The sequence below is a fragment of the Leptonychotes weddellii genome, chromosome 1 (assembly GCF_054177405.1).
Source record: "Leptonychotes weddellii isolate Sample4059 chromosome 1, ASM5417740v2, whole genome shotgun sequence".
In the NCBI taxonomy this organism is placed as follows: Eukaryota; Metazoa; Chordata; class Mammalia; order Carnivora; family Phocidae; genus Leptonychotes; species Leptonychotes weddellii.
This window is the reverse complement of record NC_138369.1, coordinates 79632797-79653217: the sequence shown is the minus strand read 5'-3', so window position 1 is coordinate 79653217 and position 20421 is coordinate 79632797. Positions and strand designations below refer to the sequence as shown.

At 38.7% G+C, this 20421-nt stretch overlaps 1 protein-coding gene across 9 annotated transcripts in view; it reads right to left on the bottom strand.

The window, feature by feature from the left end:
* PPP2R3A (protein phosphatase 2 regulatory subunit B''alpha) overlaps positions 1-20421 on the bottom strand; it is a 200632-nt gene that overhangs the window by 89865 nt on the left and 90346 nt on the right. For all 9 annotated transcript variants that reach the window (XM_081826702.1, XM_081826717.1, XM_081826737.1 and 6 more), the window contains one exon: positions 19695-19797. In XM_081826702.1, the coding sequence (XP_081682828.1) occupies positions 19695-19797 (103 nt within the window). The remainder of the gene's footprint in view (positions 1-19694; positions 19798-20421) is intronic.

The window sequence follows — 20421 nt, the reverse complement described above, 5'->3', positions numbered from 1 at the left end:
AAGTCTTTCAATCCATGAACACAATATGTCTTTCCATTTATTTGTAAGAGCTTTCTTTTGATTAGTGTTACCATGCTGTATCTTTTTTCTTCTTTTACTTTTAATTTATTTGTGTCTTTATAATTAAAGTACATTTCTTTCAGGCAACATATATTTGGGTCTTGCTTTTTTGTCTAATTTTTGCCTTTTGACAGTATTCACATCACTTATATTTAATGTGTTATTGACATTGATATGGTTAGGTTTAGGTCTATCATCTTGTTTGTCCCATCCATTCTTTGTTCCCCTTTTTTCTTCCTTTCCTGCCTCCTTTTGAGTTCACTGAGTATTCTTTATAACTTCTATTTTATTTAAACTTTTTTTGGCTTTTTAGCTATAACTGTTATTTCAGTGGTTGTGTCAGAGAGTACAGCATACATCTTTAACTTACTACAATCTATTTTCAAGTGGTATTATACCACTTCATAGATAATATGTGAACCATACAGTAGTATACTTCCATTTTTCTTCTCCTGGCCTTTACGCTATTGTTGTCAAATTGTACTTAGGCATATGTTATAATCACCACAAAACACTGTTGACAGTTTTGTTTAAATAGTTATCTTCTAAAGAGATCTGAATAATAAAAAATTATCCATTTAGTTACCATTTCTGGAGCTTTTCTTTCCTTTATGTAAATTTGTATTTCCATCTGGCATTATTTTCTTCCTTGACTGAACAACTTTCCCCCCAACCCAAACACATTTCTTGTACTGCATTTCTGCTGGTGATAAATTCTTTCAGCTTTTCTATGTCCAAAAAAATCTTTAATTCACCTTCATTTTTGAAAGATGTTTTCACTGGGTACGATGCTCTAAGTTGATAGCCTATTTTCTTTGAGTACTTTAAAGATGTTGCTTCAATGTTTCTGACTTGGACTGTTTCCAACATGAAATCTACTGTTATCTTCATCTTTGTTCCACTTTATGAAATGTGACTATTTTCTCTGGCTGCTATTCAAATTTTCTCTTTATTACTGGTTTTGAACCAATTTATTGTGATGTGACTTGGTATAGTTTTGTGTTTCTTGTCCTTGGGCTTATTATCTTGGGTTTGAGCTTATGGTTTTTATCAAATATAGAAAATCTGGGGCTATTATCTCATCAAATAATTTTTCTGTCCCTGTGCAATGCAATTCCAGCACTAACTATCCAGAACTGGTACTGATTTCACAGGTTAGGGGCACGGTCCCTTCACAAGACTTCTCTAACTCCAGAAACCAGCCATTAACTCTGGGGTTCCTACGCCATCCACATTTCTGACCAACTGACTATAAATGTGGGGGTTTCCACCATCCCCTTAGGTTTAACAATTTGCCTGAGTGACCCACAGAAATGAGGCAAGTGCTACATTATGATTACTATTCTATTATAAAGGCTACAAGTTAGGACCAGCCAAACAAGAGATGCAGAGGGAAAAGTGGGAAGGTGTGAGACACAGAGCTTCTATTCTCAGGGCATGGCACCCTCCCAGCACATCATTGTGCTTCAGTGAGCTTCAGTGTCCAGAGATTTTATTGGGTTTCATTAGGTAGGCATGCTTGATTAAATCATTGTCCGTATGACTGAATTCAATTTCCAGGCTCCATCTCCTCCTTGGAGGTCAGGTTGGTAACACCTGGCTGAAAAACCTAACCTCTAATCACATGGTTGGCCTTTTTGGCACAATAAGTCCCCACTCTGAAACTATCCAGGAACCCACCATTAATGAGTCATCTCATTAGTAAAAACTCAGGCATGGTCCCAGGAGCCCGCTGTGAAAAACAAATATGTTCTTATCATTTGGGAAGTTCTAAGGGTTTAAAAGCTCTGTCCTAGGAACTTGGGACAAAGAGGTGACAAATTCTTTATTTTAAATCCCCCCACCTCTCCCATTTATAAGTATGTTAGTTTGCTTGAAGTTATGTCCCAAAGCTCATGGATGCTCTTTTCATTTTTCTTCCTTTCTTTGTGTCTCCATTTCTCATTTTGGATAGTTTCTATTCTGTCTTCAAATTCACTAATCATTTCACTTGCAATGTTTAATCTGCTGTTAATCCAATCTGGTGTATTTTGCACCCCAGACACCTTAGTTTTCAGCTCTACAAGTTCAATTTGGGTTTTTTAAAATATATATCTTCCATGTCAACTTTTTGGGTAGACAGAATTCAGTTATGAAGGTTGTTTTAATGTACTTGTCTAATTCTAACATCTGGATCAGTTTCAACTGATTTTTTTCCCGTATTATCTGTTGTATTTTTCTGCTTCTTTGCATGCCTGATGACATCAACTATTACAAATTTCACCTGGTTGAATGCTGGATATTTTTATGTTCTTATAAATATTCTCAAACTTTGTTCTGGAATGCTGTTAAGTCACTTTAAAACCCTTTTATCCTTGTAGGTCTTGCTTTCTAAATTGGTTAGGCAGGACCTAGAAATGCTTAATTTAGGGTTAATTATTCTCCATTACTGAAGCAAGACTCCCAAGAGTACTCTACCCAAAGTCCTGAAGTTTTCCAGTCTGGCTGGTAAGGACAAATACTATCCCTGGGCCTGTGTGACTGATGGATAGCACTTCCTTTAGCTTTGGTTACTTTCCCCACATACATCTGTTGATCAGTATTCTGCTGAATACTCGTGGAGGAGTTCTAAAGATGTCTGGAGCTTTCTCGCTGGTACTCTGTCCCAAGTATTCTAGCCACCCTGGTCATCCAGCTCTTCACCTCTGCCTCCTAAAATTAGGGAGTCTGATGGACTCTGCCTGGAGTCCCCATTCCCACACTGTGGCTTGGGAACTCTCTCAAGGCAGTAACCTGAGACAATCATAAGGCTGACCTTGTTTGCTTTCTGTCTCTCAGCAATCACTATCTTTTGTTGCCAGATATCCAGCATCTTGAAAACCACTGTTTTGTATTTCTTGCCTCATTTTTTTTTTTTAATTGAAGTATAGCTGACATACACTATTATATTAGTTTCAGGTGCACAGCAGTGATTCAACATTTATATACATTACAACTGACCACAGTAAGTCTAGTTACCATCTGCCACCATACAAAGTTATTAAAACATTATTGACTATATTCCCTATGCTGTACTTTACATCCCTGTGACTTAACTTATTTTGTAACTGGAAGTCTGTACGTCTTAATCCCGTTCACCTATTTTGCCAATCTCTCCAACCACCTGCCCTCTGGCAACCACCAGTTTGTTCACTATATTTATGAGTATGTTTGTTTTGTTTTTTAGATTCCACATATAAGTGAAATCATTTTCTTTGTCTGACATTTCACTCTCTAGGTCCACCTGTGTTGTTGTAAATGGCAAGATTCCATTCCTTTTTATGGCTGAGTAATATTCAATTGTTCATATATACCATATTTTGTTTACTCACTCATCTATTGATGGGCACTAGGTTGCTTCCATATGTTGGCTATTGTAAATAATGCTGCAGTGAACATAGGAATGCATATATCTTTTTGAATTAGAGTTTTCATTTTCTTTGGAAAAATACCCAGAAGTGGAATCGCTGAATCGTACGGTATTTCTATTTTTAATTTTTTAAGGAAACTCCGTATTGTTTCCCATAATGGCTGCACCAATTTACATTTACTAATTTACCACCAATAGTGCCCAGGGTTCTGTTTTCTCCATATCCTTGTCAATTTCTCCAATCCTTGTTATTTCTTACCTTTTTGATACTAGCCATTCTGGCAGGTGTGAGGTGGTATCTCATTATGGTTTTGATTTGCATTTTCCTAATTAATGATGTTGAACATCTTTTCATGTGTCTGTTGGCCATCTGTATGTATTTTTTGGAAAAGTGTCTTTTCAGGTCCTCTGCCCATTTTTTAAAAAAAGATTTTATTTATTTATTTGAGAGAGAGAGAGCAGGCACGAGAGAGAGAGAACATGAATGGGGTGAGGGGCATAGGGAGAAGCAGACTCCCCATTGAGCAGGGAGCCTGATGTGGGGCTCAATTCCAGGACTCTGGGATCATGACCTGAGCCAAAGGCAGATGCTTAACCAACTGAACCACCCTGGCACCCCCCATTTTTTTTTATTAATTTATTTGATAGAGAGAGTGAGAGAGCACAAGCAGGGGAGCGGCAGAGGGAGAGGGAAAAGTAGGCTCCCTGTGGAGCAGGGAACCCAATGCGGGACTCGATCCCAGGACCCTGAGATCATGACCTGAGCCAAAGGCAGCTGCTTAACTGACTGAGCCACCCAAGTGCCCACCCCCCCTTTTTTTAAATGGGTGTCGAGTTGTAGGAGTTCTTTATATATTTTGAATATTAACCTTCTATTGGACATATCATTTGCAAATATCTTCTCCCATTCAGTAGGTCACCTTTTCATTTTGTTGATGGTTTCCTTCAGTGTAAAGCTTTTTACTTTGATGTAGTCCCAACTATTTTTGCATTTGTTGCCCTTGCTTGAGGAGACAGATCCAAAAAAATATTGCTAAGATTTATGTCTAAGAGTTTACTGCTTAAGTTTTCTTTTAGGAGTTTTAGAGTCTCATGACTTACATTTAGGTTTTTAATCCATTTGGGGTTTATTTTTGTATATGGTATAAGATAGTCTAATTTCATTCTTTTGCATGTAGCAAAACTTCTTATTTTCACTGGTTTTCTTTTATTTTTTGATCTCTTTTTCATTTATTTCCACTCTTATCTTTATTATTTCCTTCCTTCTACTAACTTTGTTTTTTTGTTCTTTTTCTAGTTTCTTTAGGTGTAAGGTTAGAATGTTCACTTGAAATTTTTCTTGTTTCTTAGGACAGGCCTATATCATAAACTTCCATCTTAGAACTGCTTTTGCCATGTCCAACAGATTTCTGAATGTTGTGTTTCCATTTTCATTTGTCTCAAGGTATTTTTAAATTTCCTCTTTGATTTCCTCACTGACTCGTTGTTTAGTAGCATGTTGCTTAGCCTTCATGTGTTTGTTTTTTAAGTCTGTATGTGTCTTTAGATCTGAAGTGAGTCTCTTGTGGGCTGCATATAGATGGGTCTTATAATTTTTTCTTGTAATTGATTTCTAGTTTCATACCATTGTGGTTGGGAAAAATGCTTGATATGATTTCAATTTTCTTAAATTTACTGAGACTCGTTTTGTGGTCTAATGTGATCTATCCTGAAGAATGTTCCATGTGCACTTGAATAGAATGTGTATTCTGTTTTTTGATGGAATGTTCTGTGTATATCTGTTAAGTCCATCTGGTCTCATGTGTTGCTTAAGGTCACTGCTTACTTATTGATTTTCTGTCTGGATGATCTATCCATTGATGTAAGTGGGGTGTTAAAATCCCCTACTATTTTTAAGAGAAACTAGAGCAAGAAAGGAAGATGGCAGTGGCGTAGGAGGATCCTAGGCTTGTCTCATCCCACGAACACAACTAGGTAACTACTAAATCATCCTAAATACCCCAGAAAATGACCTGAAGATTGGCAGAACAAACTCCACAACTAAAGGGAGAGAAGAGGCAACATCGAAGATGGTAGGAAGTGCAGAGACATGGTTTAGGGGAGAAGCAGATTGCAGGTACTGCAGAGGGGAGGGAGCCGTGATTGCAGAGAAGGGTGAGAGAGAGAGGAGCACACCGAAGAATGCACAAGGAGAATGTTTCCTCAAAGCCATTGTTTTGGAAGACGAGAGGGGCTAAATTCTGTGAGTTCTTATAAGAGTGGGACTAAAACCCTGGAGTTTTAAAGGCCAGAGGGCTTGGCTAGGATAGAGGCCAAGAGAGAATGTGCTCCTCCTGGAGAGAAAGCAGACAAACAACCTGCGAGTAGACATTATGGAAACAGTGATCTGAAGAACACCTGGGCCACACATTGGGGAGATTATTCACTCTTCTCGGAGCATGTACTTGAGAGGCAGCATTCATGGAGACATCTCTTCAGGAACAAAGGAGCTGGCTGGCACCATTTTCCTCCCCTGCCCCTCAGCATAACACAGAGTTACCTGTGGGAAGCAGGAAAGTGCTAATACTGGCTGCCTAATTTGCTTACAGTAAGCCCCACTCCCCTTTGCTCTGGTGGGACTGCCCCCTCGGTCAACTTGCCTCAGTCCAGCAGTGAGCCTCTCCCCCAGGAGACAGTACAAACCGCTGCCCAAACCATATCTCCTGACCAGAGAGTTCTACAGAGCCTCAGTTCTGGTGGAATTGGTGTCAGGTCTCATTGCAAAAGCAGACCAGAGCACACCTAGTTAAAACTCACCATATTCAGGCCCGGGACCAAACACTGCCCACAGCAGGCAAGGAGAGCCTCTGCAGGCGACTGACCTGAAGGACAGAGCAGCCAGAACACAACAGCAGAGCACACGCAGCACATACTGGAGACACTCCCTGAAGCACCAGGCCTTGGACATTACATGACCTCTTCTTCATAAGGCCATTATTTTCAGGAGCAAGAGACATAACTGGCATCTGACTGTTGATCTTAGCTCCGGTCTTGATCTCAGGGTCGTGAGTTCAAGCCCCATGTGGAGCCCATTTAAAAGAAAATCTTAAAAGCAGTAACACAAAATAAGTCATTAACTTACCAGGGAAAACCCATAAGTTCACTGGAGATTTCTCAACAGAAACCTGGCAAGCCAGAAGGGAGTGTCAAGATATACTCAAGGTGCTGAATGGGAAAAGTCTGCATCCAAGAATATTCAGCAAAGCTACCATTCCGGATAGATGGAGAGATAGAGTCTCCCAGACAAACAAAAACTAAAGGAGTTTGTGACCACTAAACCAGCTCTGCAAGAAATATTAGAGGGGACTCTGAGTGGGGAAGAAAGGCCAAAAGTGACAAAGACTAGAAAGGAACAGAGAAAACCTCCAGAAACACTGACTTTACAGGAAATACAATGGCACTAAATTCTTACCTATCAATAATTACTCTGAATGTAAATGGACTAAATGGTCCAATCAAAAGACACAGGGTGTTAGAATGGATAAAAAAACAAGACCCATCTATATGCTGCCTATAAAAGACTCATTTTAGACTAAAACACCTCCAGATTGAAAGTGAGGGGGTGGAGAAACATTTATCATGCAAACGGACATCAAAAGAAAGCCAGAGTAGCCATATTTATATCAGACAAACTAGATTTTAAACCGAAGACTGTAACAAGAGATAAAGAAGGGCACTATACATAATAAAGGGGTCTACTGAACAAGAAGGTCTAACAAATGTAAATGTTTATGCCCCCAACATGGGAGCACCCAAACATAAAAGGAACTCATTCATAATAATCAATAATAGTAGGGGACTTTAACACCCCACTTATGTCAATGGACAGATCATCTAAGCAGAAAATCAACAAAGAAACAATAGCTTTGAATGACACACTGGACCAGATGGACTTAACAGATATATTCAGAACATTCCATCCTAAAGCAGCAGAATAAACATTCTTTTCAAGGGCAAATGGGACATTCTCCAGAACAACTACATACCAGGTTACAAATCAAGTGTCAACAAGGACAAAAAGATTGAGATCATACCATGCATATTTTCCAATCACAATGCTATGAAACTTGAAGTTAATCGCAAGAAAAAATTTGGAAAGACCGCAAATACATGGAGGTTAAAGAACATCTTACTAAAGAATGAATGGGTCAACCAAGGAATTAAAGAAGAAATAAAAAAATACATGGAAACAAATGAAAATGAAAACATGAAGGTCCAAAACCTTTGGGATGCAGCAAAAGGAGTAGTAAGAGGGAAGTATATAGCAATACAGGCCTACCTCAAAAAGCAAGAAAAATCTCAAATACACAACCTAACCTTACACCTAAAGGAGCTAGGGAAACAACAATAAATGAAGCCTAAAGTCAGCAGAAGAAGGGAAAAATAAAGATTACAGAAGAAATGAATGATACAGAAACAAACAAACAAAAAGCCCACTAGAATAGATCAGTGAAACCAGGAGCTGGTTCTTTGAAAAAGTTGATAAAGTTGATAATACCCTATCCAGACTTATCAAAAAGAAGAGAAAGGACCAAAATAAATAAAACCACCCATGAAAGAGGAGAAATAACAATCAACACTACAGAAATACAATTATAACTGTATGCCAACATATTGGGCAATCTGGCAGAAATAAATAAATTCCTAGGAACATACAAAGTTAATAATACCTATTCTTCTCAAACTATTAAAAAAAATAGAAATGGAAGGAAAACTTCCAAACTCATTCTACAGGGTCAGCATTACCCCGATTCCAAAACCAGGCAAATACCCCACTAAAAAAGAGAACAATATCCCTGATGAATATGGATGCAAAAATTCTCAACTAAATACTAGCAAATCAAATCCCACAGTACATTAAAAGTAATCATTCACCACGATCAAGTGGCATTTATTCCTGGGTTGCAAGGGTGATTCAATATTTGCAAATCAATCAATGTGATAGACCACATTAATAAAAGAAAGGACAAGAACCATATGATCCTCTCAATAAATGCAGAAAAGCATTTGACAAAGTACAGCATCCATTCTTGATAAAAAACCTCAACGAAGTAGGGGTAGAGGGAACATACCTCAACATAATAAAGGCCACATATGAAAAACCCACAGCTAGTGTCATCTTCAATGGGGATAAACTGAGAGCTTTTCCTCTAGAGTCAGGAATAAGAAAGGGATGTCTACCCTCATCACTGTTATTTTAACACAGTACTAGAAGTCCTAGCCACAGCAATCAGACAACAAAAAGAAATAAAAGGCATCCAAATTGGCAAGGAAGAAGTCAAACTTTCACTATTTTCAGATGACATGATACTCTATGTGGAAAACCCAAAAGACTCCACCAAAAAATTGCTAGAATGGATACATGAATTCAGTAAAGCTGCAGGATACAAAATCAACACACAGAAATCTGCTGCATTTTTATATATTGTCAGAGAAATCAAGAAATCAATCCCATTTATAATTGCACCAAAAACCGTAAGATACCTAGGAATAAACCTAACTAAAGAGGTGAAAGATCTGTACCTTGAAAACTATAAAACATTGATGAAAGAAATTGAAGAGGACACAAAGAAATGGAAAGATAGTCCATGCTCATGGATTGCAAGAACAAATATTGTTCAAATGTCTACACTGCCCAAAGCAATCTACACATTTAATGCAATCTGTATCAAAATACCACCAGCATTTTTCACAGGGCTAGAAACAAACAATCCTAAAATTTGTATGGAACCACAAAAGACTCCAAATAGCCAAAGCAATCTAGCAAGAAAAGCAAAGCTGGAGGCATCACAATTTCAGACTTCAAATCATATTAACAAAGCATAGTATGGTACTGGCACAAAAACAGGCACATAGATCAGTGGAACAGAACAGAAAATCCAGAAATAAACCCACAACTGTATGGTCAATTAATCTTCGACAAAGCAGGAAAGAATATCCAATGGAAAAAAGACAGTCTCTTCAACAAATGGTGTTGGGAAAACTGGACAGCAACATGCAGAAGAATGAAACTGGACCACTTTCTTACACCATACACAAAAATAAATTCAAAATGGATGAAAGACCTAAATGTGAGACAGGAAACCATCAAAGTACTAGAGAAGAACACAGGCAGTAACCTCTGTGACATCAGCTGTAGCAACTTCTTACTACATCTTACTACATACGTCTCCTGAGGCAAGGGAAACAAAAGCAAAAATGAACTGTTGGGTCTTCATAAAGGTTAAAAGCTTCTACACAGTGGGGGAAACAATAAACAAAACTAAAAGGCAACCTATGGAATGGGAGAAGATATTTGCAAATGACGTATCTGCTAAAGGGTTAGTATCCAAAATATATAAGGAACTTATAAAACTCAACACCCAAAAAAACAAATAACCCAATTAAAAAATGGGCAGGAGACATGAACAACATTTTTCCAAAGAAGACCAAACAGATGGCCAACAGACACATGGAAAGATGCTCAACATCACTTATCATCAAGGAAATACAAATCCAAACTACAGGGAGATATCACTTCACACTTGTCAGAATGGATAAAATTAACAACACAAGAAACAACAGGCATTGGCGAAGATGTGGAGAAACGGGAACCCTCTTGCTCTGTTGATGGGAATGCAAATTGGTGCAGGCACTCTGGAAAATAATGTGGAGGTTCCTCAAAAAGTTGAGAATAGAGCTACCCTACGACCCTGCAATTGTATTACTAAGTATTTACCTAAAGGATACAAAAACAGTAATTCAAAGGGATACATGCACCCTAATGTTTATAGCAGAATTACCTACAATAGCTAAATTATGGAAACAACCAAGTGTCCATCGACTGATGAATGGATAAAGAAAATGTGGTGTATATATACAATGGAATATTACTCAGCCACAGAAAGAATGAAATCTTTCCATTTGCAATGACATGGATGGAGCTAGATTGTATTATGCTAAGTGAAATAAGTGAGTCAGAGAAAGACAAATACCATATGATTTCACTCATATGCAGAATTTAAGAAACAAAACAAACGAGCAAAGGAAAAAAAAAAAGGGGCAAACAAGAAACAGACTCTTTAAAAAAAAAAAGATTTTATTTATTTATTTGAGAGAGAGAGCGCACAAGTGGGGGGAGAAGTAGAGGGAGAGGGAGAAGCAGACTTCCCGCTAAGCAGGGAGCCCGACAGGGGACTTGATCTGGGGACTCCAGAATCATGACCTGAGCCAAGGCAGACACTTAACCAACTGAGCCACCCAGGTGCCCCTGGAAACAGACTCTTAACTGTACAGAACAAACTGATGGTTACCAGAGGGGAGCTGGTTGGGTGAAATAGGTGATGGGGATTAAGGAGTGTACTTGCTGTGATGAGCACAGGGTGTTGTATGGAAGTGTTGAATCACTATATTTTACACCTGAATATCATATTATACTGTATGTTAACTAATGGGAATTTATTTTTTAAATTTTTAAAAAAATATTTTATTTATTTGACAGAGAGAGACACAGCCAGAGAGGGAACACAAGCAGGGGGAGTGGGAGAGGGAGAAGCAAGCTTCCTGCTAAGCAGGGAACCCGGCGCGCGGCTCAATCCCAGGACCCTGGGATCATGACCTCAGCCGAAGGCAGACGCTTAACAACTGAGCCACCCAGACGCCCCAGCTAACGGGAATTTAAATAAAAGCTTAAAATAATAAACCCCCCTATTTTTATACTACTGTCAATTCTTCCCTCTATGTCTGTTAATATTTGCTTCATCTATTTATATATTATCCTATGTTAGGTGCATAGATATTTATAGTTGTTATATTCTTATTGGATTGATCCCTTTATCATGATGTAATGCCCTTTTTTTTTTTTTTTTTAGAGAAAGAGCATGTATGTGTGTGGTGGAGGGGGGACAGAGGGGGGGAGAGAATCTTAAGCAGTTTTGACACTCAGTGCAGAGCCTGACATGGGGCTCTACCTCATGACCCTGGGATCATGACCTGGGCCAAAGTCAAGAGTCAGATGCTTAACCAACTGAGTCACCCAGGTGCCCCACAGTCTTTGTTTTAAAGTCTGTTTTGTCTGATGGTAAGTATGCTACTCCAGCTTTTTTTTTTTTCCTCCAGCTTTTTGTTTCTATTTGCTTGGGATATCTTTTTCTATCCCTTCACTTACAAGTCAGTCTCTTGTAGGCAGCATATAAGTAGGTCTTGCTTTTTTATTCATTCAGTTACCCCATGTTTTCTGATTGGAGCATTTAGTCCATTTACATTTAAAGTAAGTATTGACAGGTATGTACTTCTGCCATTTTTTTTTTTTAAAGATTTTATTTATTTATTTGAGAGAGAGAGAGAGAGTGTACAAGCAGGGGGAGTGGCAGGCAGAGGGAGAGGAAGAAGCAGGCTCTCTGCTGAGGAGGGAGCCTGATGCGGGGCTCTATCCCAGGACTCTGGGATCATGACCCGAGCTGAAAGCAGACGCTTAACCGACTGAGCCACCCTGGCATCCCTACTTACTGCCATTCTGTTAACTGTTTTCTGTTTTTTGTTTTTTTTTGTGTGTGTAATTCTTTGTTCCTTTCTTCTTGTCTTGCTGTGTTCCCTTGTGATTGAATGACTTTCAAGTTTATGGTCACTTAAGTCCTAACACATTCTAAAAGCACTACATTATTAATCTACCCCCCACCCATGTTTTAAATGTATTTGATGTTTTATTTTATAACTTTATTTTGTGTATCCCTTAACTAATTATTGTATATGTAGTTGATTTTACTACTTGTCTTTTAACCTTCATACTAGCTTTACAAGTGGTCGAGCCACTACCTTTACTGTATGTTCGCTTTTACCAGTGAGATTTTTTTTTCTTTCATAATTTTCTTCTACTTATGGCCTCCCCCCTGCCCCGCCCACACACACACTTAAAGAGGTCCTTTGAACAATTCTTATAAGGCTGGTTTAGTGGTGATTAACTTCTTTAACTTTTACTTGTCCAGGAAACTTTATCTCTCCTTCAATTCTGAAATATCCTTGCTAGGTAAAGTACTCTTGGTTGTGTGTTTTTTTTTTTTTTTTTCCTTGTAGCACTTCAAATATATCATGCCACTCCCTTCTGGCCTGCAAAGTTTTTGCTGAAAAAGCAGCTCATAGTCTTATGGGTGTTCCCTTGTAGGTAACTAGTAGCTTTTCCCTTGCTGCTTTTAAGATTCTCTTTACGTCTAATTTTTGACGTTTTAATTATGATGTGACTTGTGTGGACCTCTTTGGGGCTCTCTGTGGTTCCTGGACCCAGATGTCTGTTTTCTTCCCCAGGCTAGAGAAGTTTTCAGTTATTATTATTATTAATTTTTTTTAAAGATTTTATTTATTTATTTGACAGAGAAAGAGAGACAGCTAGAGAGGGAACACAAGCAGGGGGAATGGGAGAGGGAGAAGCAGGCTCCTGGCTAAGCAGGAAGCCCAATGCGGGGCTCGATCCCAGGACCTGGGATCATGACCTGAGCCGAAGGCAGACACCTAATGACTGAGCCACCCAGGTGCCCTTCAGTTATTATTTCTTCAAGTATGTTTTCTGCTACTTTCTCTTTCTTCTCCTTCTACGCCCCTCTAATGCAAATGTTGGTATGCCTGATGTTATCTAAGAGGTCCCTTAAACTATCCTCATTTTAAAATTTTTCATTCTGCTGTTCAGCTTGAATGATTTCTACTAGTCTGTTCTGTAGATCACTGATCTATTCTTCTGCATCCTCTAACTGCTATTGATTCCCTCTAGTGTATTTTTCATTTCAGTTATTGTTCTTCAGCCGATTGGTTCTTTTTAACATTTTCTATCTCTTGTTGAAGTTTTCACTGTGTTCATTCATTCTTCTCTATAGTTCAATGAACATTTTTAGGACCATTACTTTGAACTCCCTATTAGGTATATTATTTTAGTTCTTTTTCTGAGGTTGTTTTCTGTCTCATTCTTTCATTCCTATCTCCTCATTTTGTCTGACTCTATTTGTTTCTATGTTTTAGGTGAATCCGCTACATCTGGTCATGAAACAGTGGCCTTATGTAGAAAGCATCCTGTGGGGCCCAGAAGCAAAATCTACCCTAATCACCAGAACCAGGGTCTCCAGGGATGACTGTGTGTAGGCTGCATGTTCCCTCCTTTTGTGGCTGGGCCACAACTGCTATGGGTAGGGCTGCCCCTGACCCTCTGGGTAGGAGTAGTTTTTGGAGGGTGTGGGTCCAGGCTAAGGCTACTCACTAGGTGTGGTGTAGTGGAAACTGCTTTGGAGGCGGGTACCAGTCCTAGCCCAGGATCCCTGCTGGGTGTGGCACAGTGGCAGTCACTTTGGAGGGGGCCTGCTGGGGCAGGTTTGCAAGGGAACACCAGAATGGGATGAGTGGTGCTACCAAGGAAGATGGAGACTGTCAGAACTGGCATCCACCCACACTGGGCCAGCTAGGCAGGAGGGCAAGAAAAATGGAGCCTGCCAGTGCTTCCATTCCTGGAGAAAGTTCCTACTTTCTTATTGGTCCAACATCATGTCCCTTGGGCATTCAGAGAAGAACTGAAGTTAAATGGACTTTCTTTTCTTATTCTCCATCAGTTGTTTGTAATCATGCCATATTTCAGTTTGCTTCAAGCTTAGATCATGACTGTCTTACACAGTTTTTTTTTTTTTCGATTTTCTTGGGAGTTTTGAATTGCTTTTGAAAAACTTGTTCATATAGAATGCTGTGCTACAAGCATACTCTCCAGTTTCCTTGTTCTCAAATATAATAGTACTGCATGGAATAGCTCCACCCCTCCCTATTCCCCTTTATGGAGAACTTCTTCCCAGAGAAATTCCATCACCTTTTCTATTCTGGACTGGCTGTTCTTCAGTTGCCATCTAAGGTCTTCCCTTCACTGATTCTCTGGATTGAATCCACTGTTTCATGGATCTCATGTATTCCTCTTTCTTGGTTTACTTAATTTTTTTTGAAGATTTATTTATTTTAGAGAGAGAGAAAGAGCAAGAGAGAGAGCAGGTGCACGTGCATGTGTGTGTGGGGGGAAGGGGCAGAGGGAGACAGGAGAGAGAATCCCAAGTGGACTCCGCGCTGAGCGTCTAATCTGATTTGGGGCTCGATCGCACAACCCTGAGATCATGACCTGAGTCTAAACCAAGAGTCAGGCACTTAACCTACTGTGCCACCCACGTGCCCCCTGGTTTACTTAATTTGATACAGTATCTATTCAAGTAACTCTCTAGAAAATAGGGAGATAAACTTTCTGAGTTTTTATTTATTTATTTATTTTTAAGATTTTATTTATTTATTTGACAGAGAGAGACACAGCGAGAGAGGGAACACAAGCAGGGGGAGTGGAAGAGGGAGAAGCAGGCTTCCCGCTGAGCAGGGAGCCCGATGAGGGACTAGATCCCAGGACACTGGAATCATGACCTGAGCCGAAGGCAGATGCTTAATGACTGAACCACCCAGGCGCCCCAACTTTCTGAGTTTTTAAATGTCTTTATTCTAATCTCATATCTGACTGATATCTTGGCAGGATATTGGAAATCTGATTTCAAATCCATTTCCCTAGAATTACTAATGAGAGTCTAATACCACCCCAATTTTTGTTCTTATTAAAGGGACCTGGTTTTTTTAAAAAACAAAAAAGGGACCTGGTTTTTCTCTCTGGACGCTTTTAGTGTCTTGTTTTCATCTGCGTTTTTCTAAAATTTTGAGATGATATGTTTATGTATGTTTCTTTGTTTTACTCATTGTACTTGGTTTTTTCAATCAAAAGACTTGTATTTTGTATTATTTCTTTAATTCTGTGGGCAGGAATGGAGGGAGCATGAGAGGCTGCTGTGGGAGTGTCAAATTCGATTTTTTTAAAGTTTTTATTTACTTATTTATTTGAGAGAGAGAGAGAACATGAGCAGGGGCAGGGGAGAGGGAGAAGCAGACTCCCTGCTGAGCAGGGAGCCCGATGCGAGGCTTGATCCCAGGACCCCGAGATCATGACCTGAGCTGAAGGCAGATGCTTAACCGACTAAGCCACCCAGGCACCCCTCAAATTATATTTTTTATTATATGCTGGTTACACAAGCATGTTCCCAAGGAGGGAAACAGGGATCCTAAGGAATCCTACCAGGTTCTAGCTCTTTGTACCCATCTTATCATCCCAGTCCCTCGAATTCTCTCCATTCTGCATTATTTCTGTGATGATTTCCTTCTCTCTCTTCTTTCCCTTCTTTCTTCTCCAGAATCCAGTTAGTTGTTGAAATTCTTGAATTAGTCCTCTATGTCTCCCCCTTCCCTCCTTCTCCCTCTCTCTGGCTTTCTTTCCCTTCCTGTGAGATATCCTAAACATTAGTTTCCAGGCCTTATGATGAAATTTTAAATTTTGGTACTTACATTAAAAAAAATTTTTTTTAAGTAGGCTCCATGCTGGGTGTGGAGCCCAATGTGGGGCTTAAACTCACAACCCTGAGATCAAGAGTAGGATGCTTAACCGCCTGAGCCACCCAGGACTCCCCCACATTTTAAAATTGTAACAGCTCTTTCTGGTATTAGCTTTCTGTTTTCATAATATTCTAGTCTTATTTTATATACTCTATCTGAATATAGTAATTATTGTTTACAAAGACTTAATTTTTTAGAACAGTTTTAAAGAAAAATTGGTAAGACAGTATAAAGTTCCCATATACTCTGCATTACATTAGCATTTGTTATAGTTAATAAATCCATATTGATACATTATTATTACTATTATGAGAGACCATACTTTATTTACTTAGTTTCTGCCTAATATCTTTTTTCTGTTCCAGGATCTCATATTCCATTTAGCTGTCACATCTCCTTAGGCTCCTTTTGGTTGTAACAATTTTGCAAACTTTCCTTGTTTCTGATGACCTTGATAGTTCTGAGGACTACTGGCCAGCTATATCTAGGATGTTTCTCTATTGGAATTCGTCTTAGCATGCTTTATTGTTTGTTATTTTGTTTATGCTTGAGAGTAAATGGTAGGATGCACTTTACTTTTGGGAACCAAGTAGGGAGTCAACTGTTCCATTGTTCTATATAACAACCTTCCATGAATCCTCATTTCTAATACTTCCCATTAGAACCGCCAACCCTGAGTTTACAGCTGCTCTGGTATCCTGCTGAGAGAATAGAGAAGAGTAGCTCATTTCTCTACTGTAGCCCATAAATAGCTCCTCATTCTGGGCTGTGGTTTCCTTAGCCTGCTTCTACTTTCTATTTTTAAGAAATTGGAAATCACTTGACATTAATTTTTTTCCATTCTTTTCTACCATTCCATTTATTTTCATGTGTTTATTCCCTTTAAATTCCTACACTTTCACTTTAGAGGAGTTTGGGACAGAATGGGAGGAGAATGTATCTATTCATTCTGTCAACTTTTACTTGAAGACTCCACAAATCTACTTGTTAAAGAAAAATAGAATTTCTCCTATATAAATGAAATATAAATGTCTACTAACTCATAGTTTTGTTATTGTTTGTAATTCTTTTGATATGGATTTAATTTATATTCCTGTCAGTGGTTTTATTAAAGCTTCTAATAAAACTCAGTCAGGAATAGGGTGCCCAGAGGAAAAAGAATTTACCCATATGAACCTTTCATGAAGGGACTACATGTAAAGTCATAGGCAGGTAAAGGGAAAACACAGGGAATGGTGAGGCACCAGGAACACATAACAGAAGGACACCCTTACAATCTCTAGAGCCAGAGGGACAAGGCAAGGAATAGAGTTATAGGAGTGAGGTAGGCACTCGAGCTATGGAGAAGAGGCCATCCAGCAGAAGCTGTAGTACACAGATACAGCTGCTGTGCTGAAGCACACTGGGGAAGAAATGCCCACTCCTGGCAGTACAATCCACTGGCCAGACCCAACCAGAAGCTAGCCAGGGAAGGGGACCCAAAAGATGCAGTTTGCTGGAGTCAGAGCAGGCCCAGAATAGATTGAGGGGGTAAAGGTAAGGGGTGGATAGAGAACTGCTATTAAAACCTAATGTTTTCAAACAGACATTTCTCCAAAGAGACATGCACATGGCCAACAGACACAAGAAAAGACACTCAACATCATCAATCATCAGGGAAATGCAAAATAAAACCTAAGTGAGATATCGTCTCACACCTGTCAGAATGGCTAAAATAAAAAAGAGAAGCAATAACAAGTGTTGGTGGGGATGTAGAGAAAAAGGGAATCCTCGTGCACTGTTGGTGAGAATGCCAACTGGTGCAGCCACTGTGGAAAACAATATGGAGGTTCCTCAAAAAGTTAAAAATAGAACTATCATATGATCCAGTAATTCCACTACTGGGTATTTACCCAAAGAATATGAAAACACTAATTCAAAAAGATATATGCATCCCTATGTTTATTGCAGCATTATTTACAATAGCCAAATTATGGAAGCAGCCCAAGTGTCCATCAATAGATGAATGGATAAAGAAGAGGTGGTGTGTATGTATATATATATATGGTATATATACATATATACACACACACACACAAATGGAATATTATTCAGCCATAAAAAGAATGAAATCTTGCCATTTGGAACTACATGGATGGACCTAGAAGGTATACTGCTAAGTGAAATAAGTCAGTCACAGAAAGACAAATACCGTATGATTTCACTCATGTGGAATTTTTAAAAAAAGATTATTTTGAGAGAGAGAGAGTGCATGTGCATACTAGACAGCATGGGGTGGGGGATGCAGAGGGAAAGGGAGAGAGATTCCCAAACAGACTCTGTGCTGAATGCAGAGCCCAAGTCGGGGCTCGATCCTACAACCCAAGATCACAACCCAAGCTGAAACCAAGAGTTGGACACTTAACTAACTGTGCCACCCAGGCGCCCCTCATATGTGGAGTTTAAGAAACAAATGAACAAAGAAAAAAAGAGACTACCATAACATAATAAATTAAAATAAAATTAAACATATATATATAAAAGAGAAGAAAAAAGAGACAAAAGAGACTTAACTACAGAGAACAAACTGGTGGTTGCCAGAGGGGAGATAGGTGGGGGATGGGTGAAACAGATAAAGAGACTTAAGTCTACACTTACTGTGATGAGCACTGAGTACACAACTGTTGAATCACTATATTATATACCTGAAACTAATATAACACTGTATGTTAACTATACTGGAATTAAAATGAAAAAAAATAAATAAAAATAAATAAAAAATAAATAAAATCACATAGCTTACAACAACAAAAAAAACCTAATGTTTTAGTAACAATATAGTTCAAATACCGAATATTTGTGATTTGACAAAACATAAGTAGGAATATGTAATGTTGGATATTATTATGTATTGTATTAGACATAGAATAGTGGTAACCATAGGGTGGCAGTGACTGGGAGGGAGCATGAAGAGCTTTGGGGGTACTGGTGAGGTTTGTTTCTTGATCTGGGTGCTAGTTACACAGATGTGCTCACATTGTGAAAATTCACTGATTGGTGGGTACATTTACGACTTGTGTTTTTTTGTGTGTATATGTTATATTTCAACAAGAAAATTACCAAAAAAAAAAAAAAAAAGATGGTAGCCATGAATATAACTAAAACAAAACCAAAACCAAAAAACTATGTCAATGTTATTTTTCTCTCTTTAGGCATCCTCACTAACAAGTCAACAAGGACTTATTAGAACAACTAAAACAATGATGAGCATTCAACAGACAGGAAAGGCAAACCTTAGCTTCAAGGAATTTGTGATCTGCTCAGGAAAAACAAATATTCAGACATGAAATTAAGAATATTAACAAGTAATATATCAGGCTATGAAGAATGCTATAGTAAAAACAGACCCACTATTGGCATGTAAGTGATTCTTACTGGAAGGCCTAGATATAAATACTCCTCAAGTGGGCTCCTTTTGTTGGAGATAGGTCATCTAGGCCAAGTAGACCAAACATCTGGTTTCAGAAGGTGTTTCAGTGTTTGCCATGATTGCGCAAGGGGGAGGCTGAGTGGTGCCCCCTCCTCTGCTTCAGTGGGAGTAGCCCTGTCTTATCTGTTTTAAACTATGCATTCTGTGCTAATTTTCATTTAACAAAAGGATTTTGTTCCTAAAACAAGCTTGAAAATCACTCTTCTAGAAATCTGACTTCTAGATTTGTATATCTCAATTGACATATCTTACAGTGGAAAAATTTTTAAAAACCTCTGAAACTCTAAAAAATAAAACCCATTTTTAGAAGGAAATGAAAATTACCTGAAGTAAAGGGATAAAATCCTCCTGTTCTAGAGAGTTGCAGCTGGGCTTTGCTAGAAGACAGATAAACTTGGAGGCATCATCATGATGGTCATTCAGCAACCTATAAGAGACAACTGCTTAGGAAGACGGCTACTGTGAACAACGTCTACAATATCAACAGTTGGTAATTTCAGCCTGAACTGAAGGCCATTTAGATCCAGAATCAAGTTCTCTCTTTTCAATGATATTTTAAAAAGGGCATTTTTCCATGCTCTTGATTTTGTCAAAGGGACACCTCCATAAAAGCTCAACAAAATAGCTTATTATTTTTGTAAAATGCTTCTGGGGCTGATACCACAGAGTCAACAGAACAATGAAGGTAAAAATACACTTGACGGAGAATGCCCATTCGGGTTTAGCACAGGACATCCAGACCCAGAACTCGAGAGCTACCTACCAGCTAGCCAGGAGAGAATCCATCAGTTGGACTACTATGCACCACATAAAATAAAAACAGCTGTTTGCCCAGGTTGGCAGACATATTCAGGGCCAACCAGATAGGGGGCTTTTGAAATTAGATTTTGAAGGACCAGGCTGAAAAAAAAGAATGAATGCCCTTTTAAGTCTTTAAGCTCTAAGAATTCCTCATGTCCAGCTAACTACTGGACATTTCCACTTAGTGACTGTACTCTGATAACAAAGTCAAAATATCAAAAACCAAATTTAAAATCTTCCTTTCACAGTC